We start from the raw sequence: 21,624 nt of genomic DNA, 5'->3' as shown, positions 1-21,624 counted from the left end.
AGAGAGAGAGAGAGAATAAAAAAGATAACAAATGCATGGAGAGAGAGAGAGAGAATCCAAATAAAACCATTTCAAACCATACATACACACATACAACAACAACAATAACCACCAAAAAGATAATAATAAAAATTGCTACATATCATTATTATTATTATTATTATTATTATTATTGTTGTTGTTGTTTTGTTGTTCTCTCCTTGGCGAGTACCTTCTGACAAACCCGCAGGTGGGAACACGGGAAGGAAGCAAGAAAATGAACGAAATAGAGGAAGAACTTAAAAAAAAATACAAAGAAAATGGGGAAGATATAGAAAAATAAAGGAAAAATTAATAAATCTACAAGAAATGAAGGAATAATGATGGAGGAACTGATATATAATGGATAAACAGGAAGAACAAGGAAATGGAAAAGAATAAAAATTAATAATGACCTAAATGTGAATATAAATAAAATAGATAAACAAGAAGAACAAGGAAATGGAAAAGAATAAAATAATAATAATGATAAAAATAATAATAATAATAATCCAAATGTGTATAAATGAAGAATAAAAGAAATAAAACAATGAGGAATGAAAGAAAACATGTAAACAACAAATAACAATAATGATGAAATGTTGATAATTGAAGGAAATAACAAGGAATGGAGAAGAAAAAAAAACAATGAAGTGAAAAAAGTAAATAAGGAGGAATGAAAATGAATAAATAGATAAAAAATAAATAAATGAAAGAGGAAGGAAATAAATAGATAAATGAAAATAAGTAAAAAAAATACATGAATGAAAATAAAAGGTAATAAAGAACACAAAAATAAAGGAAGAAAAGAATAAATAAATAAAAAATTAATAGACAGATAGACATACACAAAAGATAAAACAATATATTGCACATACATTTTGGCACAGAGAGAGAGAGAGAGAGAGAGAGAGAGACTCTTTAAAATAATAATAAAGAAAGAATTGGAAAAGATGTGTGTGTGTGTTTACCTAGTTGTGTTTTACAGGAAAAGAGCTGTGCTCGTGCTGTCCTGTCACCATATCTATAAGCATCCAGTGTGTGTGTGTGTCACCATACCTATAAGCATCCAGCTTAACTTTAAATCCATGAATATTAGTTGCTTGTACCAGTGTTTCATCTAAGTTGTTCCATATTTCTGTGCTTGTGTTTGGGAAACCATATTTCTTGACATCTCTTCTACTTGGTGTTTTCCTCAATTTCACTCCATGTGCTCTTGTATGTGTTGAGTCCCACACAAATAAGTCTTCTTTGTCAACTTGATCCCTACCCTTTAAAGCTCTGTATATAGCAATCAGCTCCCCTCTTTCTCTTCTCTCTGGTAATGATTTTTTTTTTTTTTTTTTTTTTTTTTTTTTTTTTTTTTTTTTTATGTAGGAAGGATACTGGCCAAGGGCAACAAAAATCTAATAAAAATTTTTTTTTTTTTTTTTATGTAGGAAGGATACTAGATGCAAGCTTCAGTCTCCTTAATCTTTCTTCATAGGTTTAATCTCTCAAGCTTGGCAACAGTTTGGCTGCAGCTCTTTGGATCCTTTCTAGTGTGTGTGTGTGTGTGTGTGTGTGTGTGTGTGCGCGCGCAAAGAATGTTTATATTCGGTTAGTCAGTCAGTCAGTCTCTCTCTCTCTCTTTCTCACACACACACACAGTCAGTCAAAAATCTATAAAAATAATGAGCTAAGTTACTTAAGTACAATAAAACCAATAATAATAATAATAATAATAATAATAATAGTGACACTATTTTCATAATGAGATGAATGATTTACTGGAATGTTCTTGTTTGTGTTTGTTTGTTTGTTTGTCTGTTGCTCAAGTGTGTGTGTGTGTGTGTGTGTGTGTGTTGCACACACACACACACACTAATACTCTCAACCAGTCAAAAACCTCAAAAAAACTACCATAAACCTTTCCTCCAGGAGGGCCAATCACGGCCCTCCTGGTCGTGGGGGGGAGGAGGGTCAGCCACCAGCCAGGGGGACATTTGGCTCAGGGACGGGGCTGCCCTGGTGGTGATGGTGATGGTAGTAGTAGTGTGGGCTGCTTCCTGTTGGGGAAACGGAGAGGGGGTGAGTGGTGGTGGTGTGGTGGTGGTGGTGGTGGTGGTGGTAGCAGGAGGAAGTTATGTCAAGCAGTAGTAGTAGTAGTACTAGTATAATAGTAGTAGTAGTAGCAGCAGCAGTAGTAATAGTAGTAGCAGCAGTAGTAGTAGTAGGATGAGGAGGAGGTTCTGTCAAGCAGTAGTAGTAGTAGTAGTAGTAGTAGTAGTAGTAGTAGTAGTAGTAGTAGTAGTAGTAGTATGAAATTATGAATGTAGAAGTAAATAAAAGAAATAAAAATTTGACAATAATAATAATAATAATAATAATAATAATAATAATAATAATGATAGTGATAATAATAAGATGAAGAAGAAAAGAAGGGAGAAAAAGATGAAAAGAAGGAAGGAAGGAAGAAAAAGATGAAAAGAAACAAAACAAAAAGTTTAAAACAATAAAAATGAGAGAGAGAGAGAGAGAGAGAGAGAGAGAGAGAGAGAGAGAGAGAGACCCTAACTTAACAACAACAATGCCGCCACCACCACCACCACCAACAACAACAACAACAACAAAAACACCACCACCACCATCACCAACAACAACAACAACAACAACATACCCACTGGACACCTTAATCTTGGTGACCTTGCTTTCCAGGTCTGGGGTCAGCGGTGCCTTCTTCACCTCCTCCTCTGCCTTGGTTGTAGGGAGGGGTCAGGTCAGGTCAAGTTAGGTTCACAGACATTTTAAAAGGTTCTAGCAGAGAGAGAGAGAGAGAGAGAGAGAGAGAGAGAGAGAGAGAGAGAGAGAGAGAGAGAGAGAGAGAGAGAGGGGAGGGGGAGGGGGGGCTGGGAGATATCATGAGTGCTTTCAAATAATTTCTTTTTAAATCTCCACATTCATTCATGTCTCACACACACACACACACACACACACACACACACTGGTGGTGATTTTAAATTGTGAGACATTGACAACTAGTGGAAGTGACAGCTCATGGAGTAACACACTGTTAACTGGGCGGTGGAGAACTTGATGACTCAGTGGGTTGATTGTGATGCCAGATTTAGTGGAGGAGATAAACCACCAACACTTCATTTAGTGTTTGCCAAGGACATGGAAATTATTCAAACTATACACTGTGATAGCCCTCCACGTAAAAGTGATCAGGTGTTCATGCAATTTCATTTGAAGAATGGACATGTAATCATTGATCAAAATTATAAGGTGAAAAGATTTAAATATACTAAAGCCCACCTGGAAAGATTAAGAAAGCACTCTGCTGCTGCGGACCAGAAAGACTCCCAAGACGCGGGAGGCGTTCGGGAAGAGCTGCACGAGTTGACGAGGACGCGCGGCTGCGGTGCAGAGAAATCTGTGCCCGGAGGAGGAGCAGGATGTAGAAAGGGTAAACAATGGTTCAATACAAAATGCAAAGAGGCTACAAATTGTGAGTGAAATGCTTGCAACAGACGGAGGAGGAGGAAGACTGAGAGCAGACGGGAGGAATGCACCGACGCCAGAGACAAGTACGTCGAGACGACGAGAACGGAGAGAACAAACTACGAAAGAGATGCAACAGATAAGCGTACAAATGAAGCCAAACTGTTCTTTAGACATATTACTGGGAAGATGAAGAAGAAGGAGGGTGTATCCAGACTGAAAGTTGAAGGAAGAGTCTGGGAGGACGCACAGGACGTGGCGGAGGCGGGGAACAGTAGTTTCAGAATGATATTTACTGTGGAAGGGCTTTGATGCTGGAAGGGATGAGTTGGTGAGGAATATACTAAGTACAGTCCCAGTCAGTTATGAGAAAATACTTAAGATGAAGGAACAACTTGATGTAAATAAAGCAACTGGTCCAGATGGAGTGTCAAACTGGATATTGAAGGAATGCACAGAACAACTGGCTGATAAAATTCACAGTCTGGTGGTGACATCACTACCACAGGGGAGAGTGCCAAAAGACTGCAACACACCAAATACTACACCAATATTCAAAGGAGGAAACAAGGAAAACCCACTACATTACACACCAGTGTCCTTGACAGAGAGAGAGAGAGAGAGAGAGAGAGAGAGAGAGAGAGAATCACACACATATACGCAATTACTTCCTTCTCTCTCTCTCTCTCTCTCTCTCTCTCTCTCTCTCTCTCTCTCTCTCTCTCTCTCTCACACACACACCTTCATTTTTCACCCTCTCTTTCCTTCCTTCTTCACTACTTCCCCCTTCCTGTCCCTCCTTCTCTAACCCCTCTCACACACACACACACCCACACCCCTCCCCTCTCTCCCCCTCACCCCCCCCCCACACACCTCAGCAGCTGATGGTCTTAAAGATATTGAAGCCGCTGTGAGCCGTGGACACCAGCAGGCCGGGGATCTGAGGGTGCCAGTGTAACTCCTTCACCTCCTGCTGGCTGCGGTGCACAAACAGCAGCTGCTCTGGCACATCCTGGGGGGGAGGAGGGTGTTAGATTAGGTTAGGTTTGGGTTAAGTTAGGTTAGGTTAAGTTTGGTAAGGTTATTCTTTCTCATCTTTCTCTTCTTCATATCTCTATTTCTCCTGTTTTTCCTCCTCCTCCTTCTAACTTAACCTAGGCTTTATCTAAAACCTGCCATGCACACTTGGTTTTAATTAACCCTTTCATTCCGGTGATCATATATGAACGATTGCATCAGTGCGTCCGTAGTGACGGCGATCGTTCCCATAATCAAGAATTTTCACGCCTCAATTTAGAGCTCCAAGCGCGGTTTCTCGAGTCAGATGGTGCATGGAAGTGTCTGGCATCTGTTTCCACCCGTAGTGTTGCCACTAGCTCTATATTTAGCGGTAACTGAGCTATTCTCCCATTCTGAGGGCGACACTTGGCAACCCCAGTGACCCGCCGTGTGGAAAGCACCCTGATAAGAGCCAAGGGACCTGATAAGAGAGAAGGACACGGACAGCCTGATAATAGGGAAGGGTCTCAAATCCTTCCCTATTATTATGTGTGTGTGTGTGTGTGTGTGTTCTCCGGGCTGTTTCTGGTTGACGGATCACACAGCGAGATCCTTGATAAGCCATAACTAACCTTTTCAGAGATCACATGGAGCTACAAAGTACATCATTGTATTCAGAATAACACAAAGAAAAAAAATATTAGTATTCAAACAGTCTTCTGACAATTTCTAGGTTTATGATTTTTACCCGTCACGGCTTATGGGAAAATAGTTTAATCACCGGAATATAAGGGTTAATAATCCTCTTGTACTGTTTCTGCACTCCTCCTTTCCTTGCTTCCTTCCTTCCTTGCCTCTGTCACCTCATAATGTCTATCCAGTCCTTTCTTTCCTTCCCTCCTTCACTCCTCTTCTCCCGTCTGACCTCAATTGACGGTCAGCCACCACCACGGCACCACCTCTTCCCCTCCAACACCCACACACACCTGCACATTGTTTTGTAGCCTCCTGGGTCGCTGACATGCAGGAAAACAAACAAAAACAAGAAAACAACAAGAAGAAAAGTACACACACACACCAACTAAAACCTAACTATATTGAACTTCATCCTAACTTAACCAAATCAAACCTAGCTTAACTTAACCTAATCAAACCTAACTATATTGAACTTCATCCTAACTTAACCAAACCAAACCTAGCTTAACTTAACCTAAACAAACCTAACTATATTGAACTTCATCCTAACTTAACTAAACCGAACCTAACTTAACCTAAACAAACCTATATTGAACTTCATCCTAACTTAACCAAATCAAACCTAGCTTAACTTAACCTAAACAAACCTGACTATATTGAACTTCATTCTAATTTAACCCAACCAAACCTAGCTTAACTTAACCTAAACATACTGAACTTAATCTAACCTAACCTAGCTTAACCTAACTACTACTACTGCTACTATGACTACTACTACCACTACTACAACCTCCTCCTCCTCCTCCTTTTCCTGCGATTTTGTGTGTACCACAACGAAACAGACGGAAGGTAAAAAACACCAAACCGAAATGGTGGAATAATGAAATCGGATGCTGCTAAGAAAAATGCGTACCACAAATACATACTAACACAAAATAATAATGATAAACTAGAGCACGACAGATTGCGTAAAAAAACTAAAAAGCTGATCAAATGCAACAATAAATTTGTTGAAGCTCAGATCGCGAACTCATGTAAAACGAACCCAAAAGAATTTTACAGTTATGTAAAAGCAAAAAGGGTGTTAACATCAACGATTGGTCCACTAAAAACAGAAAATGGTAAACAAATAGAAAGCGAAACAGACATGGCGAACGCCCTGAACAAGTACTTTTCAACAGTCTTCATGACTGAGGATGCTCAGGGCAGTCTGCTGATCCCCACGCCTCAGTCACGAGGCACCACGCTGCCAGACTTCACCATCACAGAAAGTGAAATCCTCTCAGTCACAAAGAGCATGAACGTAAACAAAACACCCGAGCCAGACAAGATATCACCCAGGCTTCTTAAAGAAGCAAGAAATGAGCTCGTGAAGCCGCTTACAATTTTATTCAATAAAACTTTACTAGCGGGTAAAGTTCCCCTTTAAAAAAGGAAATAAATCTCTCCCAGCCAATTACAGGCCGATCAGTCTCACTTCAGTAGTGTGCAAGCTGATGGAAACAATAATCAGAGATAAAATTGTTAAATATTTAGAAGAAAATAAAATCATAAAGGATTCGCAACACGGTTTCAAAACCAAGTGTTCCTGCTTAACAAACTTACTAGACTTCTTTTATGAAGTATTTAACTCATATGACGACACAAAAGCTGTTGATATTATCTACCTTGATTTCCAGAACGCTTTCGACACTGTTCCCCATAAGAGACTCGTCAGTAAAGTAAAAGCTCACGGCATTGCCGGAAACACCCTGGAATGGCTGAGAGACTGGCTCTCTCACAGAAAACAGCATGTTGTAATAAATGGAAAAGAGTCAGAGTGGCATAAGGTAAATAGCGGCGTTCCTCAAGGTTCTGTATTAGGACCAGTACTCTTTATAATGCACATTAATGATATTGATGAAGGGATAAATAGCAAAATAAGTAAATTTGCAGATGACAACAAAATAACAAGTAGAGTAACATCTGTCACAATGGCAGGAACTGCAGTGTGACCTCGATAAACTAACAAGCTGGGCAGAAAAATGGCAGATGAGATTCAATATAGAAAAGTAAAATTTTACATATCGGAAGCATCAATGTTGAGGCGAAATATGTAATGAATAACATGCCATTGTCAAGCGCCGATAAAGAAAAAGATCTTGGTGTCGTTGTGTCAAACGACCTAAAGCCGAGTCAACATTGCACAGAAACAGTAAAGACGGCAAATAAATTAGTAGAGTTCATTGGAAGAACCTTTGAATTTAAATCAGAAAAGGTTATACTTGCCTTATATAACTCACTGGTGCGCCCTCATCTAGAATACTGTGTACAGTTCTGGTCACCATACTACAAAAAAGACATTGAAAAACTAGAAAAGATACAGCACAGAGTCACAAAGATGATTCCAAGATTGCGCAATAAGCCGTATGAGGAACGACTGGAAGAACTAAACCTATTTAGTTGAACAAAGTGCAGGATAAGAGGAGACCTAATTGAAGTGTTCAAAATTTTCAAAGGATATAGTAACATTGATGCACATAAATGTTTTACCATTGATCATTCTAACCTAACAAGAAATAATGGATTCAAGATTATACCCAAACGTTTTAAATCCCACAAGGCCAAACATTTTTTTCTTTAATCGTATAGTAAATATATGGAATAAACTTCCTGCATAAATGGTGAACACCAATACTATTGAATCATTAAAAAATAAAATAGACAAATATTTAAAAGCAAATCCCCAACAAGCTCTCTTCTTGTCCGAATAATTACTAAATTCACTAATAAACTCTTATTTTACACACACCAGTTTTAATATAAATTGTATTAACTTTCAGATAGGCGTATAGAGTTCACCGTAGGGTGAATAGTAGAACTTCCTTTCATCCTTTCCTATGAAAATTCCATGTCAGTTTTTCCATACTGCATGGTACTTTTCCCAACTATTTCCATGCCAGTGCAAGCTGGAGAGAGTGGTGGGTGGGGAGGAGCCTTCTGCTATGCTGTCCTGTCTCTCTTCCCTGTAGCTAGTTAGAAGTAGTTACCAAACAGCCTTGCAAGGACCAAAAGGTCTGTTGCTGTTTGGCTTTCCTTTGTATTCCTCCTCCTCCTCCTCCTCCATCCCACCACCACCACCACCACCACCACCCACCTCCCCCTCCTCGGCTGCCTCCCTCTCCACAGCCAGGTCCCACTGCAAGATGGCGTCGTCCTCCACCCCGCTGGCCAGCACGGAACCCTCGCTGGGGTGCCACTCCTCCGGCGCTGAGTGGTGCTTCAGCTCTTTCACAGCAGCCCACATCACTTCAATTAGAGCCTTTGGAATATAGAAATGTTGTTAATCTGTCATCAGAACCATAAGAATACCCTTAAAAACCCGAGTCACTTCAACTACTGTCTCTGGAATGTAGAAATGTTGTTAATCTGTCACCAGAACCCTAAAAACACCCTTAAAAATCTGTGTCACTTCAACTACAGACTTCAGAATGTAGAAATGTTGTTAATCTGTCACCAGACCCACAAAAACATCCTTAAAAACCTGTGTCACTTCAACTACAGACTTTAGAATATAGAAATGTTGTTAATCTGTCACCAGAACCCTAAAAACACCCTTAAAAACCTGTATCACTTCAACTACAGACTTTAGAATGTAGAAATGTTGTTAATCTGTCACCAGAACCCTAAAAACACCCTTAAAAATATGTGTCACTTCAACTACAGACTTTAGAATGTAGAAATGTTGTTAATCTGTCACCAGACCCAAAAAAACATCCTTAAAAACCTGTGTCACTTCAACTACAGACTTTAGAATGTAGAAATGTTGTTAATCTGTCACCAGAACCACAAAAACACCCTTAAAAACCCACATCACTTCAACTAGGACCAGGTCAAGCCAGGTCAACACTCACCAGACATGACAGGTGACCAATCGACTTCTGACTAGTGACCTCAGAATATGAAGAGAGGCAGGTCATCTCTACCATGACCTGACCCAGCCTGATCTGCCTCCACATCCTCCAGCAGCGAGGTCAGCTCCCAGATGTTGCCCTGACCCAACTCGGACCAGAAGGCTGCGACCTGCACGTTGTTGATGGTGGTGGCCTGGGTGGAATGAGGTCAGGTTAGGTGAGGTGAGAGAGAGAGAGAGAGAGAGAGAGAGAGAGAGAGAGAGAGAGAGAGAGAGAGAGAGAGAGAGAGAGAGAGAGAGAGAGAGAGAGAGAGAGAGAGAGAGAGAGAGAGAGAGAGAGAGAGAATGGTACACATTTAATGCTGGGTCAACAAGGAATGCCCCCAGTCAGAGCCAATCGGTGCACATTATAAGCTGGGTCTCTCTCTCTCAATGGTTCATCTATGTATTCCTAACCTAACTTGACACAGGCTAACTTAACCTAACCTAACCAAACACAACCTAACCAAACTTTACATAACACAAACTAACTCAACCTAACCTAACCTAACCTAAATTAATCAAAGTTTAGACCATGCAAACAAACTTAACCTGACTTAACATTAACTAACCTAACCTAACACAAACCTAAAAACACAAACAAAAAAAATATGAAAGAAAACAAACAAACAAGGTAATAATTAGATATGCAAGAAAAATACGAAAAACTAAGAAAAACATTAAAAAAAACTGCTAAGAAAAAATAATAAATAAATAAATAAATAAATAAATAAAATAGCATTAATTTTTCTAACTCCAAAACGACGCATGATACAAAAATCTACCGTAGAGGAGAACTTATAGAAAACACCCTTAAAAACCACCACGCCAAACCTCACGTCCCTAAAGTAACCCTAAAGGAAGATACAGCCAAAAATATTACCAGTGCTTCCCTCATGAAAAAGTTTATAGGCGGAAAAGTCGCATTCTAGCTCTCCTCCTCCTCCTGCCTCTTCCTCCTCTTTGCTCCCTCCTTGCATGGCTTCCTCCTCCTCCATTCTCTCGTCCTGGCCCTCATCCATGCTCTTAACTGGTGGAGATCGAAGGGAAATAGAGGAAATGTGAAGGGGTGTGTGGCACGCAGTGTGGGACGGAAGGATGGTACAGGTACAGATCTTGATGGTACAGGTGGCACAGGATCACTCCTGACCCAGGCCTTTGGATCGGCAACTCCTGTAGAAGGAAAAAAAAAAAAAAAAAAGAGAAACGAACAGCATCCTCTATCCTAACTGTTAATACACCTGGCACGCCACATTCTCTCCAGAAACTCTTTCACCGCCTCAATCATCCTTTCATTCGCCTCTCTACACAGTCCCAGCAACAACACCATCCATTCCTTTCCTGTCTTCTCCACTCTTTCAATCCTATCATGCCCTAACTCAGTCAGTATCACTTGCATCATCTCATTCCTGTCTCTGGCATACTTCACACACTCCAGCACCACATGTTTCACCGTCTCATCCTCTCCCATGTCACACATCTGGCACACTTTGCTGCAGGACTCAGACCACCTGTAACTCCTTGCATTCACATCCATACACTGTGCCCTCGCTCAGAAGAGAAGATCACCGCCCAGGCTTCCATCATACCACTTTTCATACCTCGGGGCCTCTTTCTCCTTGTACCATTCCAGGGTCTTCTTTCTTTCCATTTCATTCTTCCATTCATTCAATCCCACACATTTCACTTCTTTGTCTATCTCATTCTCCCATTTTCTCACATCCCATTCGGCTCCCACTCTGCCTCCTCTTGTTACCACCCATTCACGCTCATTTTGATTCCTCCCACCCATTCTTATCGCCCACACAACTTGCAATCCATTCCTGTCTGTCATTCTCATGCATCTCTTCCTCCATTTGCTTCCACTTTCATTCCACAGGTACACCTTCCTTGCTATTCTTGCATCATCCATTCTCTCAAGCCTAATCTTGTACCTAAGTGTGGCTTTTGTCAGTCTTTCTCTGAAGGTGCTCCATCCCATGTCACCTCTCAAGGCTTCAACTGCTGTGCACCTCGGTGCACTCTGTGCCATCCTTGCTACTCTATTCTGGCCCAATTCTAACTTATCAATTTCACTTTCATTCCATGCAATCACATCCATACCATACATTATACATGGTACAGCCACACTCTTCCACACTTCTCTCAACACATCACACTTACTTGCTCTCATCCTTGCCGCGCTTCCCAATCGACCTACCCACTGGTTTACCATACTTATCTTTTCATTCTTTGCCTTTGCGCACCCACTAGGACTCATCCACATCCCTAAGTACTTGTGTTACTGTATGTAAAGCATATGTACCTCACGTCATTATTCCTCGGCATTTATAAGTGAAATATTCAATAGTTTTCTATTTGCATGAAAACATGTAATATGTGTAAGTATCAGTATTCAATGCTATATTAAGCACCGAAGCCGATGCTCACTTGTTGGTAGTGTGAGGTTAACCTGCTGGTCGCCTGCGGGCATCACTCACAGCCAAGTCGCGCTCAGACAAAGACGGGCAGGATGGTGACCGAGGTAAATACTTTAATTTTGTAGTGAAAACTGATTGTCATAGTGCCAAGTCAATTGCATGTATTGTTAATGAATATTGTAATATGTTGAAAGTGTTTAATATCAGTGTATAATGTTATTTTGTAAGAAATTGAGACCGAGAACTTGTTCGCAGTTCTTACGGTCATGCCTACCTCATCAATAAACGTGTCAGGGAGAACTGCCTTTCCTCGACCCTACGATGATGGGTGTGATCAGTAAAACAGATCACCTGAGAGTCAATTGATGCCCAGCCGGTGTGGCTACAGTAAGAACTCAACCTACAAGCAAGAAATTGGCTCCATGTGAAACCATAGCAAGAGTGAGTCACAGGACGAGGGGACGCTGACGTAAGCCTATAGGTTGACCTCTGAGGCCCTGGGGTCAGCTCTACCCTTGACGACAACCACTCCCTTCCACCCACCGTGCCTCACCACCATTTTGTAGAACCCATGGTCACAGGCAAGAAAGTATAATATGCACTGAATTGAGTATGTATGTGCACTGAATTGAGTAGCCTAAGTGAAAATTACCCACAATTAGCTAGTATTAGAGTGGTAATTTTAATTGCTCTTTCAGTGTCTCAGTATTGACATAATTAAGTTGTTAGATATGTCTGATACTGGGGAAATTAATGCCGTAGATGGCCTTAGGGAAGGTGAGGGTGAGCAAGTGGACTGGGATCAAACTTGTAATGAAGAAGTTAGTGTCAGGGAGCGAGTGCTGACCGACAAAGGAAGAGAATATCAAGTCAGTGTAACCAAAGGAAGAGCAGAGTCCTGTAAGCGTAAATGGAGCAGTGTTACCAGCAAAATTAAGAAAGGACTAAAAATTGTAATTAGCCCCTTTGAATTAGAGCCCATGTCAAGTGAAGTAATAAAGGCATTTCATCAGTATTATGTGGAATACACAAAACTGGTGGAACTAGCACCAGAAAAGTCAGAGGAGCTAAATGAAGAGCTGGAACACAATCAACGAGTTCACCATGAAATATTAAAAAGTATAGAATGTAAAAGAAAAGAGTTAAAGAATGACAAAGGATCAATTTGTTCTAGCAAACGGTCTGGGCATTCTAGAGTCTCATCTACTTCATCACGTTTATCAGCACAAAGAAAGCAAGAAGCAGCAGCAAAGGTAGCCAGACTTAGAAAGGAAATGGAATATCATGATAGTTTAGCAGAGGCAGAAATTATGTTAGCTAAGACAAAAGCAGAGGCAGAAGCAATGTTCTCAAAGAAAAGGAAAGAGAGAGATTTAGCAGTCGCTAGTGCAGAACTTAATGCTCTTAGCTTAGTTGAAGAAGAAGTAAAAATGCTTCCAGGTAATGATGAAAGTGTAGAGAAGTAAAGTTATCTTCAACAATACATAGAGTCACAAAATGAAATGAAAGCACAAGCAATTGCAAATCAACAAAGTGACAATGCCATGCCTCACAAATATGTTACATTCCATGACCCACAGGAACCTTCTTGCAATAGAGATAATGAATTAGTGACAAATGAAGTAGATGGAGAAATATTTAGTGAACCTCAGGTAATAAATCTCAACCCTACAGCTCAGAGTCTTGTACCAAGCTCTTGTAGACACACTCATAATGTCAACATGCCTAATAATGTGAGACAGAATCATCAATCCTTTTCCCATTCAGGGGGAACCTTTGCAATCAACATACCTGATCCCAAGTGGAGCCTCCCTCCAATAGAACCTAACACCTTTGATGGAGAACCCATGGAATTTCCAAGTTGGTTGAAAAACTTTGAAACTTATGTAGAGTCTAAAACTTCTATTGGTAGAGAGAGACTTGCCTACTTAGACAGGTATACAACTGGTGAGGCAAAGGATGCCATTAAAATGTTAATGCACTTTAACTCTGATGCCGACTATGTGCAAGCAAAGAAAATTCTTAGTGATAGATTTGGAAACAAAAGCATCATAGCTGATGCTTACACAAAAAAGTTAATGAATTGGCTACCAATCTCTCCACATAATGGTCCAGCATTAACAGCATTCTCAGATTTTTTGAAGTGCTGTTTAGCTGCAATGAAACACACTTCTCATTTGTCATTTCTGAATGACCCTAGAGAGCAGAGAAAGGTGCTAACAAAACTCCCTGAACATATTGTTCATGACTGGAGAAAGCAAGTAATGATATATCTTGATACTAACAGTAATAACAACACTCCTAGTAGTGATGAAGAGCACCACCCACCCTTTGAAATGTTGTGTGAATTTATCCAGAAGGAAGCTAAAGGAGCAAGCAATCGCTTTGTTTCCTGGAATTCAGTAAGTAGGGAAGTAAATGACTGGATCAAAACTCACACAAGGGCAACCAATTGGAAACCAAGGGAATCAAACATCATGACAAAGAATAGAGGGAGTAGAACTTTCATGGCTAAAGCAATTGAGGAAAAACCAATGTGGTCATTCCAAAGTAAAGTAAATGTACAAGCCAACAAACAGCATCCCAAGGACCAGGAAAGGAAAGGACAATTCTGTCACTACTGTACAAAGGATCATGATTTAGATGATTGCAAGGAATTTTCCAAACTTGATGGTAATACTAGGTACAAATTTGCTAAAGAAAAATGGTTATGTACAGGGTGTCTAAAAATGGGTCACAAAGGAAAGGATTGTAGAAGAAGGAAAGTTTGTAAAGTATGTCAGAGATACCATCCCACAGCTCTTCACAATGATGATATGACAAAAACTGAGTCAAAGGGTGCCAGCACAAGCAACTCAGCCTAAAGAGGATAAACCCACAGTAGTAGCAAATAAGGTCAAAGTTACAGAATCAGTGACACATGACATGCACACCATGATAGTTCCTGTATGGTTACATCATGTTAGTAATGAAGAGAATAAAGTTTTAGTGTATGCCCTGCTGGATGAGCAGTCTGATGCTTCATTCATCAAGGAAAGCACTCTGGATAAATTGGGAGTTAGTGGACCATCAGTGTCACTTAATATCCACACAATAAGTGGAAAACAAACCACTGATTCTATCAAAATTCATGGACTTAAAGTAAGAGGTTATAATGAAGAAGTGGAAATATCAATCCCTTCAGCATATTCAACAGAAAACATTTCAGCTGGATGGAGTCAGATACCAAGGGCCGAGACTGCTTGTGACTGGCCCCACTTAAAGGCAATCTCTGACAAACTAATGAAATATGACCCAAACGTTGACATAGGACTCCTCATTGGTCTTGATTGTGCAGAAGCCATTATGGCAGAAGAGCAAATAGCAAGTGATAGCAAGAAGCATCCCTACGGATGTGGATCTGATGCAGCCAAGTTTGTAAGAAGCAACTTTTATGTTGATGATGGTTTGAAGTCAGTAGCTACAATGAAGGAAGCTGTCACTCTTATTCAGCAGAGCAAAGAATTATGTTACAAGGGAGGTTTTAACCTTCCTAAGTTCTTGTCAAACAACAAAGATGTATTAGCTGCAATTTCTCCTCATGAGAGAGCAGATGGAATTAAAAGTTTGGATTTTAGTAAGAAAGAAGACACACTGCCTATAGAAAGAACTTTGGGAGTTGAGTGGTACATAGAATCTGACACATTTCAATTTAGAATAAAGCTGAAAGACAAGCCACTCACCAGGAGAGGCATTCTGTCAACAGTGAGCTCTATAATGATCCATTAGGTCTAGTGTCACCTCTCCTACTGACTGGAAAGCGAATTTTACAAGAGTTATGTAAGAATGCAGTTGAATGGGACGATGAGGTGCCAGATTATGTCAAACCTAAATGGATAAAATGGAAGGATGAGCTGCATAAGCTAGATCAGTTAAAGGTACCTAGATGCTACAAACCTGATGACTTTGGGGAAGTAGAAAAGGTTGAACTCCATCACTTTTCAGATGCCTGTCAAGAGGGATATGGCCAGTGCTCATATATTAGATTAATTAGCAAGACTGGCCAAATTCATTGTGCATTAGTAATGGCAAAGTCACATGTCACACCTCTAAAAACCATGACAATTCCCAGACTAGAGCTAGCAGCAGCAGTGGTGTCAGTTAGAATCTATAAACTCTTGAAGGGAGAACTTGAGTATAAATGTGGAAGAAGTATTTTGGACAGACAGCAAAGTAGTCCTTGGTTACACTGCAAATGAAGCAAAGAGATTCCATGTATATGTTGCTAATAGAGTAGAAACAATTAGAGATCACACTTCAGATCAGCGGAAATTTGTAGAAACACAGTATAACCCAGCAAATCATGCATCTAGAGGCATGACAGCAGATGAATTGTGTAATAGCAAGATCTGGTGGAACAGCCCAGAATTCCTTTGGCAATGTAGTAAAATGGATAGCCATTCCCAGTACAAGGTCATAAATGAGAATGATCCTGAAGTGAAGAAAGTTGTATGCCATGCTGTAGGTTCACAACGGCCCACAGATATACTAGAAAGACTTGAGTATTTTTCTGATTGATTTAAAGCAAAGAGGACAGTTGCTGTATGCCTCAAGTTTCTGAACAGTTTCAGAGGAAAAGGTGATGGCACTACTAAAGTAAAGGAAAATACATATAAGCCAGTAAATGTAGCACAAGTGTCAGAAGCTGAAAATGTAATTATAAAACAACTGCAATCAAAGGCATTCCAAAAGGAGATAAATGTACTGAAATCATCTGCTAACCATAATTCTTTAATTAAAGGAAACAATGGTAAGGAACAAAAGTGATAGACAAGACCAGTTCTCTCTATAAGTTAGATCCCTTCATTGACAAAAATGGTATCATGAGAGTAGGAGGAAGATTGAGGCTTTTTAATCTGACAGATAAATCCAAACACCCAGTCATCTTTCCCAAAACATCACACATAACCCAGCTGATTAACAGAAGTATCTCCCGATCATGATGGCCTAGTAAGAAAGGTTAAGATCCTGGTGTCAGACTGTAATCTCAACAACCAGGGAAGATACACAAAGGCAAACAGGACCATCATAGAGAGGCCAATACATAGTCTAATATTGCTGTTAGAAGGTAATGCATAATAATAGACCGGAGCATCCCCGCCAAGGAGCCAATGTAACAAAACATATTATGTGCCAATCTTAGTTTTAAGGTACATACTAATGTTAATTTAAGGTAAATTGTTACACAATTTAGGAGAGCCATGTTACTGTATGTAAAGTGTATGTACCTCATGTCATTATTCTTTGGTAATCATAAGTGAAATGTTCAATAGTTTTCTATTTGCATGAAAACGTGTAATATGTGTAAGTATCAGTATTCAATGCTATATTAAGCACCAAAGCCAATGCTCACTTGTTAATAGAGTGGTTAACTCACTGGTCACCTGCGGGCGTCACTCAAGGCCAAGTCACGCTCAAAGATGGGCAGGATGGTGACCGAGGTAAATACTTTAATTTTGTAGTAAAAACTGATTGTCATAGTGCCAAGTGGATTGCATGTATTGTTAATTGTCATAGTGCCAAGTTGATTGCATGTATATTGTTAATGAATACTGTAATATGTTGAAAGTGTTTAACATCAGTGTATAATGTTATTTTGTAAGAAATTGAGACCGAGAACTTGTTTGCAGTTCTTATGGTCTTGTCTACCTCATCAATCACCCTGTCCTGTCTTATCTCACCTCATCACTTCACCACCGCAGAACCCCATCAACCTACCCTGTCTCACCTCTCCCCAGTATAATGTTTACATCAGGCTTTATTCTAGACACAAAATTTGAAAGAATATGCAGAAAAAATTAACCTAATGTATCAAATTGATTTCATTTAAGTAATAACAAATAACAAAGAAATTCATTAAAAATTAACCTAACGTATCAAATTGATTTCATTCAAGTAATAACAAATAACAAAGAAATTAATTTGTTATTTTCATCATCATGACATATTTAGTATTATACTTATTTTTATTTTTGCTTGTATTTTCTTGTGTTTTATTTGTATTTTAAGCCTATTCACCATCTACGCATCAATTCTACTGGTGGAAAAAGTAAAATTTTGGCATTTCAAAGGGAGTGACAGCCTGACTACTGAGTCTATTCCAGTCACCCACCATTCTGTCTGGGAACCAATTCCAATTCCCGTCTCTATTAAAACTAACTTTATCAAGCTTGGGGGCAGATCCAGCCAACACTTTGTGAGGCTTTCATTAAACTTTAGATACTCCTTGCTGCTCCTCTTTGCTCAGAGGTTGTCAGTACAATTTGGTAAGACTTTTTCACTCCCACCACTATTCTGTCCACCTCCCTAATGCAAGAATTAACCAGTATTCTCAATCTTTTACCACTATTCTGTCCATCCCTATTACAAGAGTTAACCTGTATTCTCAATCTTTCATCACTGTTCTGTCCACCCCCTTAATGCAAGAGTTAACCAGTATTCTCAATCTTTCACCACTATTCTGTCCACCTCCCTAATGCAAGAATTAAAAAGTATTCTGAATCTTTCACTACTATTCTGTCCACCTCCCTAATGCAAGAGTTAACCAGTGTTCTCAATGTTTCACCACTATTCTGTCCACCTCCTTAATGCAAGTTAACCAGTATTCTAAATCTTTCACTAAAATTCTGTCCATCTTCCTAATGCAAGAGTTAATCAGTATTCTCAATCTTTCACTACTATTCTGTCCACCTCCCTAATGGAAGAATTAACCAGTATTCTTAATCTTTCACCACTGTTCTGTCCTCCTCTCCAATGCAAGAGTTAACCAATATTTTTAATCTTTCACCAATGTTGTTCACCTCGCTAGTGCAAGTCAACAACTATTCTCAGTATTTCACCACTAATCTGTCCATGTCCTCAATGCAAGAGTTAACCATTTTTCTCAGTCTTTCACCACTACTCAAACTCCGTAAAGGTGCGTCCACACAGTCGAACAGTGTCCGTCGGACAAACACTGCTACCAAATCATAAGGCGAAGCAGGATGACGTCATAAGCATGTAAATGAGGGAAGTTGATATGGCAACAAACAGTGGCACCAGATAAAGTTGTAAACCACAGTTTCTACTCTGTTCACCAGACAAGGACCAGTAGACAATGTTCGAAGCTGATGTCCGTTAGCAACACACAGGTATTTACGTCAGTGTTAGTGTGGATTTCGGCGACAAGTGGTTGCTGCCAGCGTCTTCTGCGGTACATCATCACCATGGTGCACAAGAAGAAAGAAAAAAAAAAAATGCACTATGCAGCATAATAATTGGTGCACTGTGCGAGGACAAGATGACAAGAAGGGAATGGCGCAAGGACTGGTCAAAAAACACGAAGAGAAAGGGGAAGTCATGCAACCATTTTACATAAATTGTGTATTGGTTATGAATCAGATTTCACAAACTATATGAGGATGGACCCAAACAGCTTCTACAACACTGGAGAAAATATAACCTTCCATGACGAAGCAGGACACCTGTATGAGGGAAAGCATATCACCAGAAGCACGTCTAGAGGCAATATTGATTTACCTTTCCACCGGGTGCTCCTACACTTCCCTTCAATACACAAGAATATATAAACAGTCCATCTGCAATTATTCCTGGGACATGCCAAACAATCTATGATGTAGTTAAGGATCTGTACCTCCAATACTACGAACACGGACAGTGTCCGGTACAGCTCTTGGTGCTTGCTTCTGACGTCATCTGTGAGCCTTTCCACTTTCCACTGGTAATTGGTAACAATTTTGTCCATCGAACATTGTTCGATCGTGTGGACGGGCCTTAATGAAAGAGTTAACCAGTATTCTCAATCTCTCACCACTATTCTGTCTACCTCCCTAATGCAAGAGTTAACCAGTATTTTCAATCTCTCACCATTCTGTCCACTTCCCTAATGCAAGAGTTAACCAGTACTTTCAACCTTTCACCATTATTCTGTTCACTCTCAAACTCCATAATGAAAGAGTTACCCAGTATTCTTAATCTCTCACCACTATTCTGTCTACCTCCCTAATGCAAGAGTTAACCAGTATTTTCAATCTCTCACCATTCTGTTCACTTCCCTAATGCAAGAGTTAACCAGTACTTTCAATCTTTCACCATTATTCTGTCCACCATTCTAATGCAAGAGTTTACCAGTATTTTCAACCTTTCACCACTATTCTGTCCACCTCCCTAATGCAAGAGTTAACCAGTATTCTCAATCTCTCACCACTATTCTGTCAACCTCCCTACTCTGTCATACTCCATAATGAAGGAGTTAACCATTATTCTCAATCTTTCACCACTACTCTGTCAACCTCCCTAATGCAAGAGTTAACTAGTATTTTCAATCTTTCACCACTATTCTGTCCACCTCTTTAATGCAAGAGTTATTCAGTATTCTGTCTTTCATCCCCTTCACTGGCACACTCCTGAACTCCCTACCTGCTGCTGTGTTTCCCCCTGCCTGTGACTTGAACTCTTTCAGGAGGGAGGCTTCAACACTCTTATCTAGCTTTAAATAGCAAGATGCAATATTAAGCATAATCTCTCTTCACATTTGTCTTACCTCCCACACCTTCCTCACTCCCTCTCCCTCTCCCCTGCTGTTGTGGTGAAAAGTGATGAAGGCAGCAGACCATCACAACACCAAGGCCATTGACCAAAGACCACCAGTTTTCTTTGCCTCCCAGGATCATTAACCTGTCAACCCTTTCACAGCAACAGTCAGCAATGTGTGAAATCTCTGCATTATTCACAGGAAAGAGAGGATGAACAGGAAGAGATGCTGCACTTCCTAGCCTGTGTAATGTTTGGGGGTGACCAGCAGGCTTACACGTGGCAGTCCCTGTTCAAAACATGCCTCTTCATACACTGATCTAATAGTAGTAAACAGGAACACAAGGGTTGGTGCAGGAAGCCATCAGACCTACACGTGGCAGTCCCTGTACAAAACACACCTGTCTGTTTCCACCTGTCATCCCTGTCCAAACACTTGTCTAATATTTCAATGCTCTGTAATGACTCACTTTGCACTAACAACCTGACTACCGAGTCTATTCCAGTCATCCACCGCTGTGTTTGTCATGTTAAAATTAATACTGGGCATTTTGTACACACACACACACATTAAGTACTGTTAACAAGATAACTCAGCATTCTAGCAACAAAAGTTTATTCCAACACTTGAGTACAAAGTAACAACACACAAACACTAGTCACTCCAAGTCCCTCACACACCACCACCACATCCACAACACCTCACCCCCCACAGGTGTGTTTGGATGTGTCTGGCAACACCACTCTTGCTACACAAACACTGCCACAAACACCACACCTGTACTTCCTTACCACATTGTGAGTGAGGAAGTTTGTCAACATTACATTGCAGGATAAACCTTTTGGCCAGTCACCACACCAGACCCATAAATCACCACTGGTATTGCCAGCTAGTTTGTGGCAGTAATGTGGCCAGTCACCACACCAGACTCACAAGTCACCACTGGTATTGCCAGCTGGTTTGTGGCAGTAATGTGGCCAGTCACCACACCAGACTCACAAGTCACCACTGGTATTGCCAGCTGGTTTGTGGCAGTAATCTTGTTTTTTTTTTTTTCTGACCTGCAAATCTTTTTCAAGCAGTCAAGGTATTCTTTCTTGATTGTTTCTCTAATTTTTTTTTTTTTTAATGCAGCATTCTCTTCTGTTCCCAAAAACATGTATGTGAAGTGTTCAGCAAGATGTTCAATGCAGTTCTGTTCACCGATGTGTGTGTGTTTCTGCTGCTACCTTCTTGCCAGTCCTGGTGGTGAGGTGAGGTGTGGTGAGATGTGTCTGTTAAGGGAACCTTTCTCAGTAAATCTTTTCCCACACTCCAGGCACTGGGACTTCATTGTTCCAGATAACAATATCAGGTTTTGTTACCCCACCTTGTGTGTGTGTGTGTGTGTGTGTGTGTTTCCCAGCTGGAATCTCCTTGTCGTAGAAGACGACCACTTTGCTACCTCCCAGCGTGGGTGAGGGTGTGTATGTTAAAATTACCTTTCTGGGGAAATCTTTACCCAC

General features: G+C 40.3%; 1 protein-coding gene across 1 annotated transcript; it reads right to left on the bottom strand.

Annotated features, from left to right (window-relative positions):
* Positions 1-535: 535 nt before the first annotated feature.
* LOC135096258 (glutamate-rich WD repeat-containing protein 1-like) lies at positions 536-20,580 on the bottom strand. Its single transcript, XM_063997626.1, has 7 exons — positions 10,011-20,580; positions 9,136-9,282; positions 8,333-8,515; positions 4,375-4,513; positions 3,316-3,433; positions 2,678-2,754; positions 536-2,066 (listed from the first exon to the last, which is right to left on the bottom strand). The coding sequence occupies exons 1-4, from the start codon at positions 10,023-10,025 to the stop codon at positions 4,376-4,378; spliced, it is 483 nt and encodes a 160-aa protein (XP_063853696.1). The 5' UTR covers positions 10,026-20,580; the 3' UTR covers positions 536-2,066; positions 2,678-2,754; positions 3,316-3,433; position 4,375.
* Between the last annotated feature and the right edge of the window lie 1,044 nt (positions 20,581-21,624).

This window comes from Scylla paramamosain, unplaced genomic scaffold (assembly GCF_035594125.1).
Source record: "Scylla paramamosain isolate STU-SP2022 unplaced genomic scaffold, ASM3559412v1 Contig3, whole genome shotgun sequence".
In the NCBI taxonomy this organism is placed as follows: domain Eukaryota; kingdom Metazoa; phylum Arthropoda; class Malacostraca; order Decapoda; family Portunidae; genus Scylla; species Scylla paramamosain.
Note: the sequence above shows the minus strand (reverse complement) of the source record. Positions and strands in the feature narration are given on the sequence as shown.

What these genes read in the sequence shown, in the direction of transcription:
- LOC135096258 (XM_063997626.1), bottom strand. An exon ending in ATGACCTGCCTCTCTTCATA is followed by an intron (nt 8,516 to 9,135) that starts TTCTGAGGTCAC and finishes ACAGATTAACAA; the next exon opens with CATTTCTATATTCCAAAGGC. An exon ending in AGGCAGCCGAGGAGGGGGAG is followed by an intron (nt 4,514 to 8,332) that starts GTGGGTGGTGGT and finishes CCTCCCCCCCAG; the next exon opens with GATGTGCCAGAGCAGCTGCT.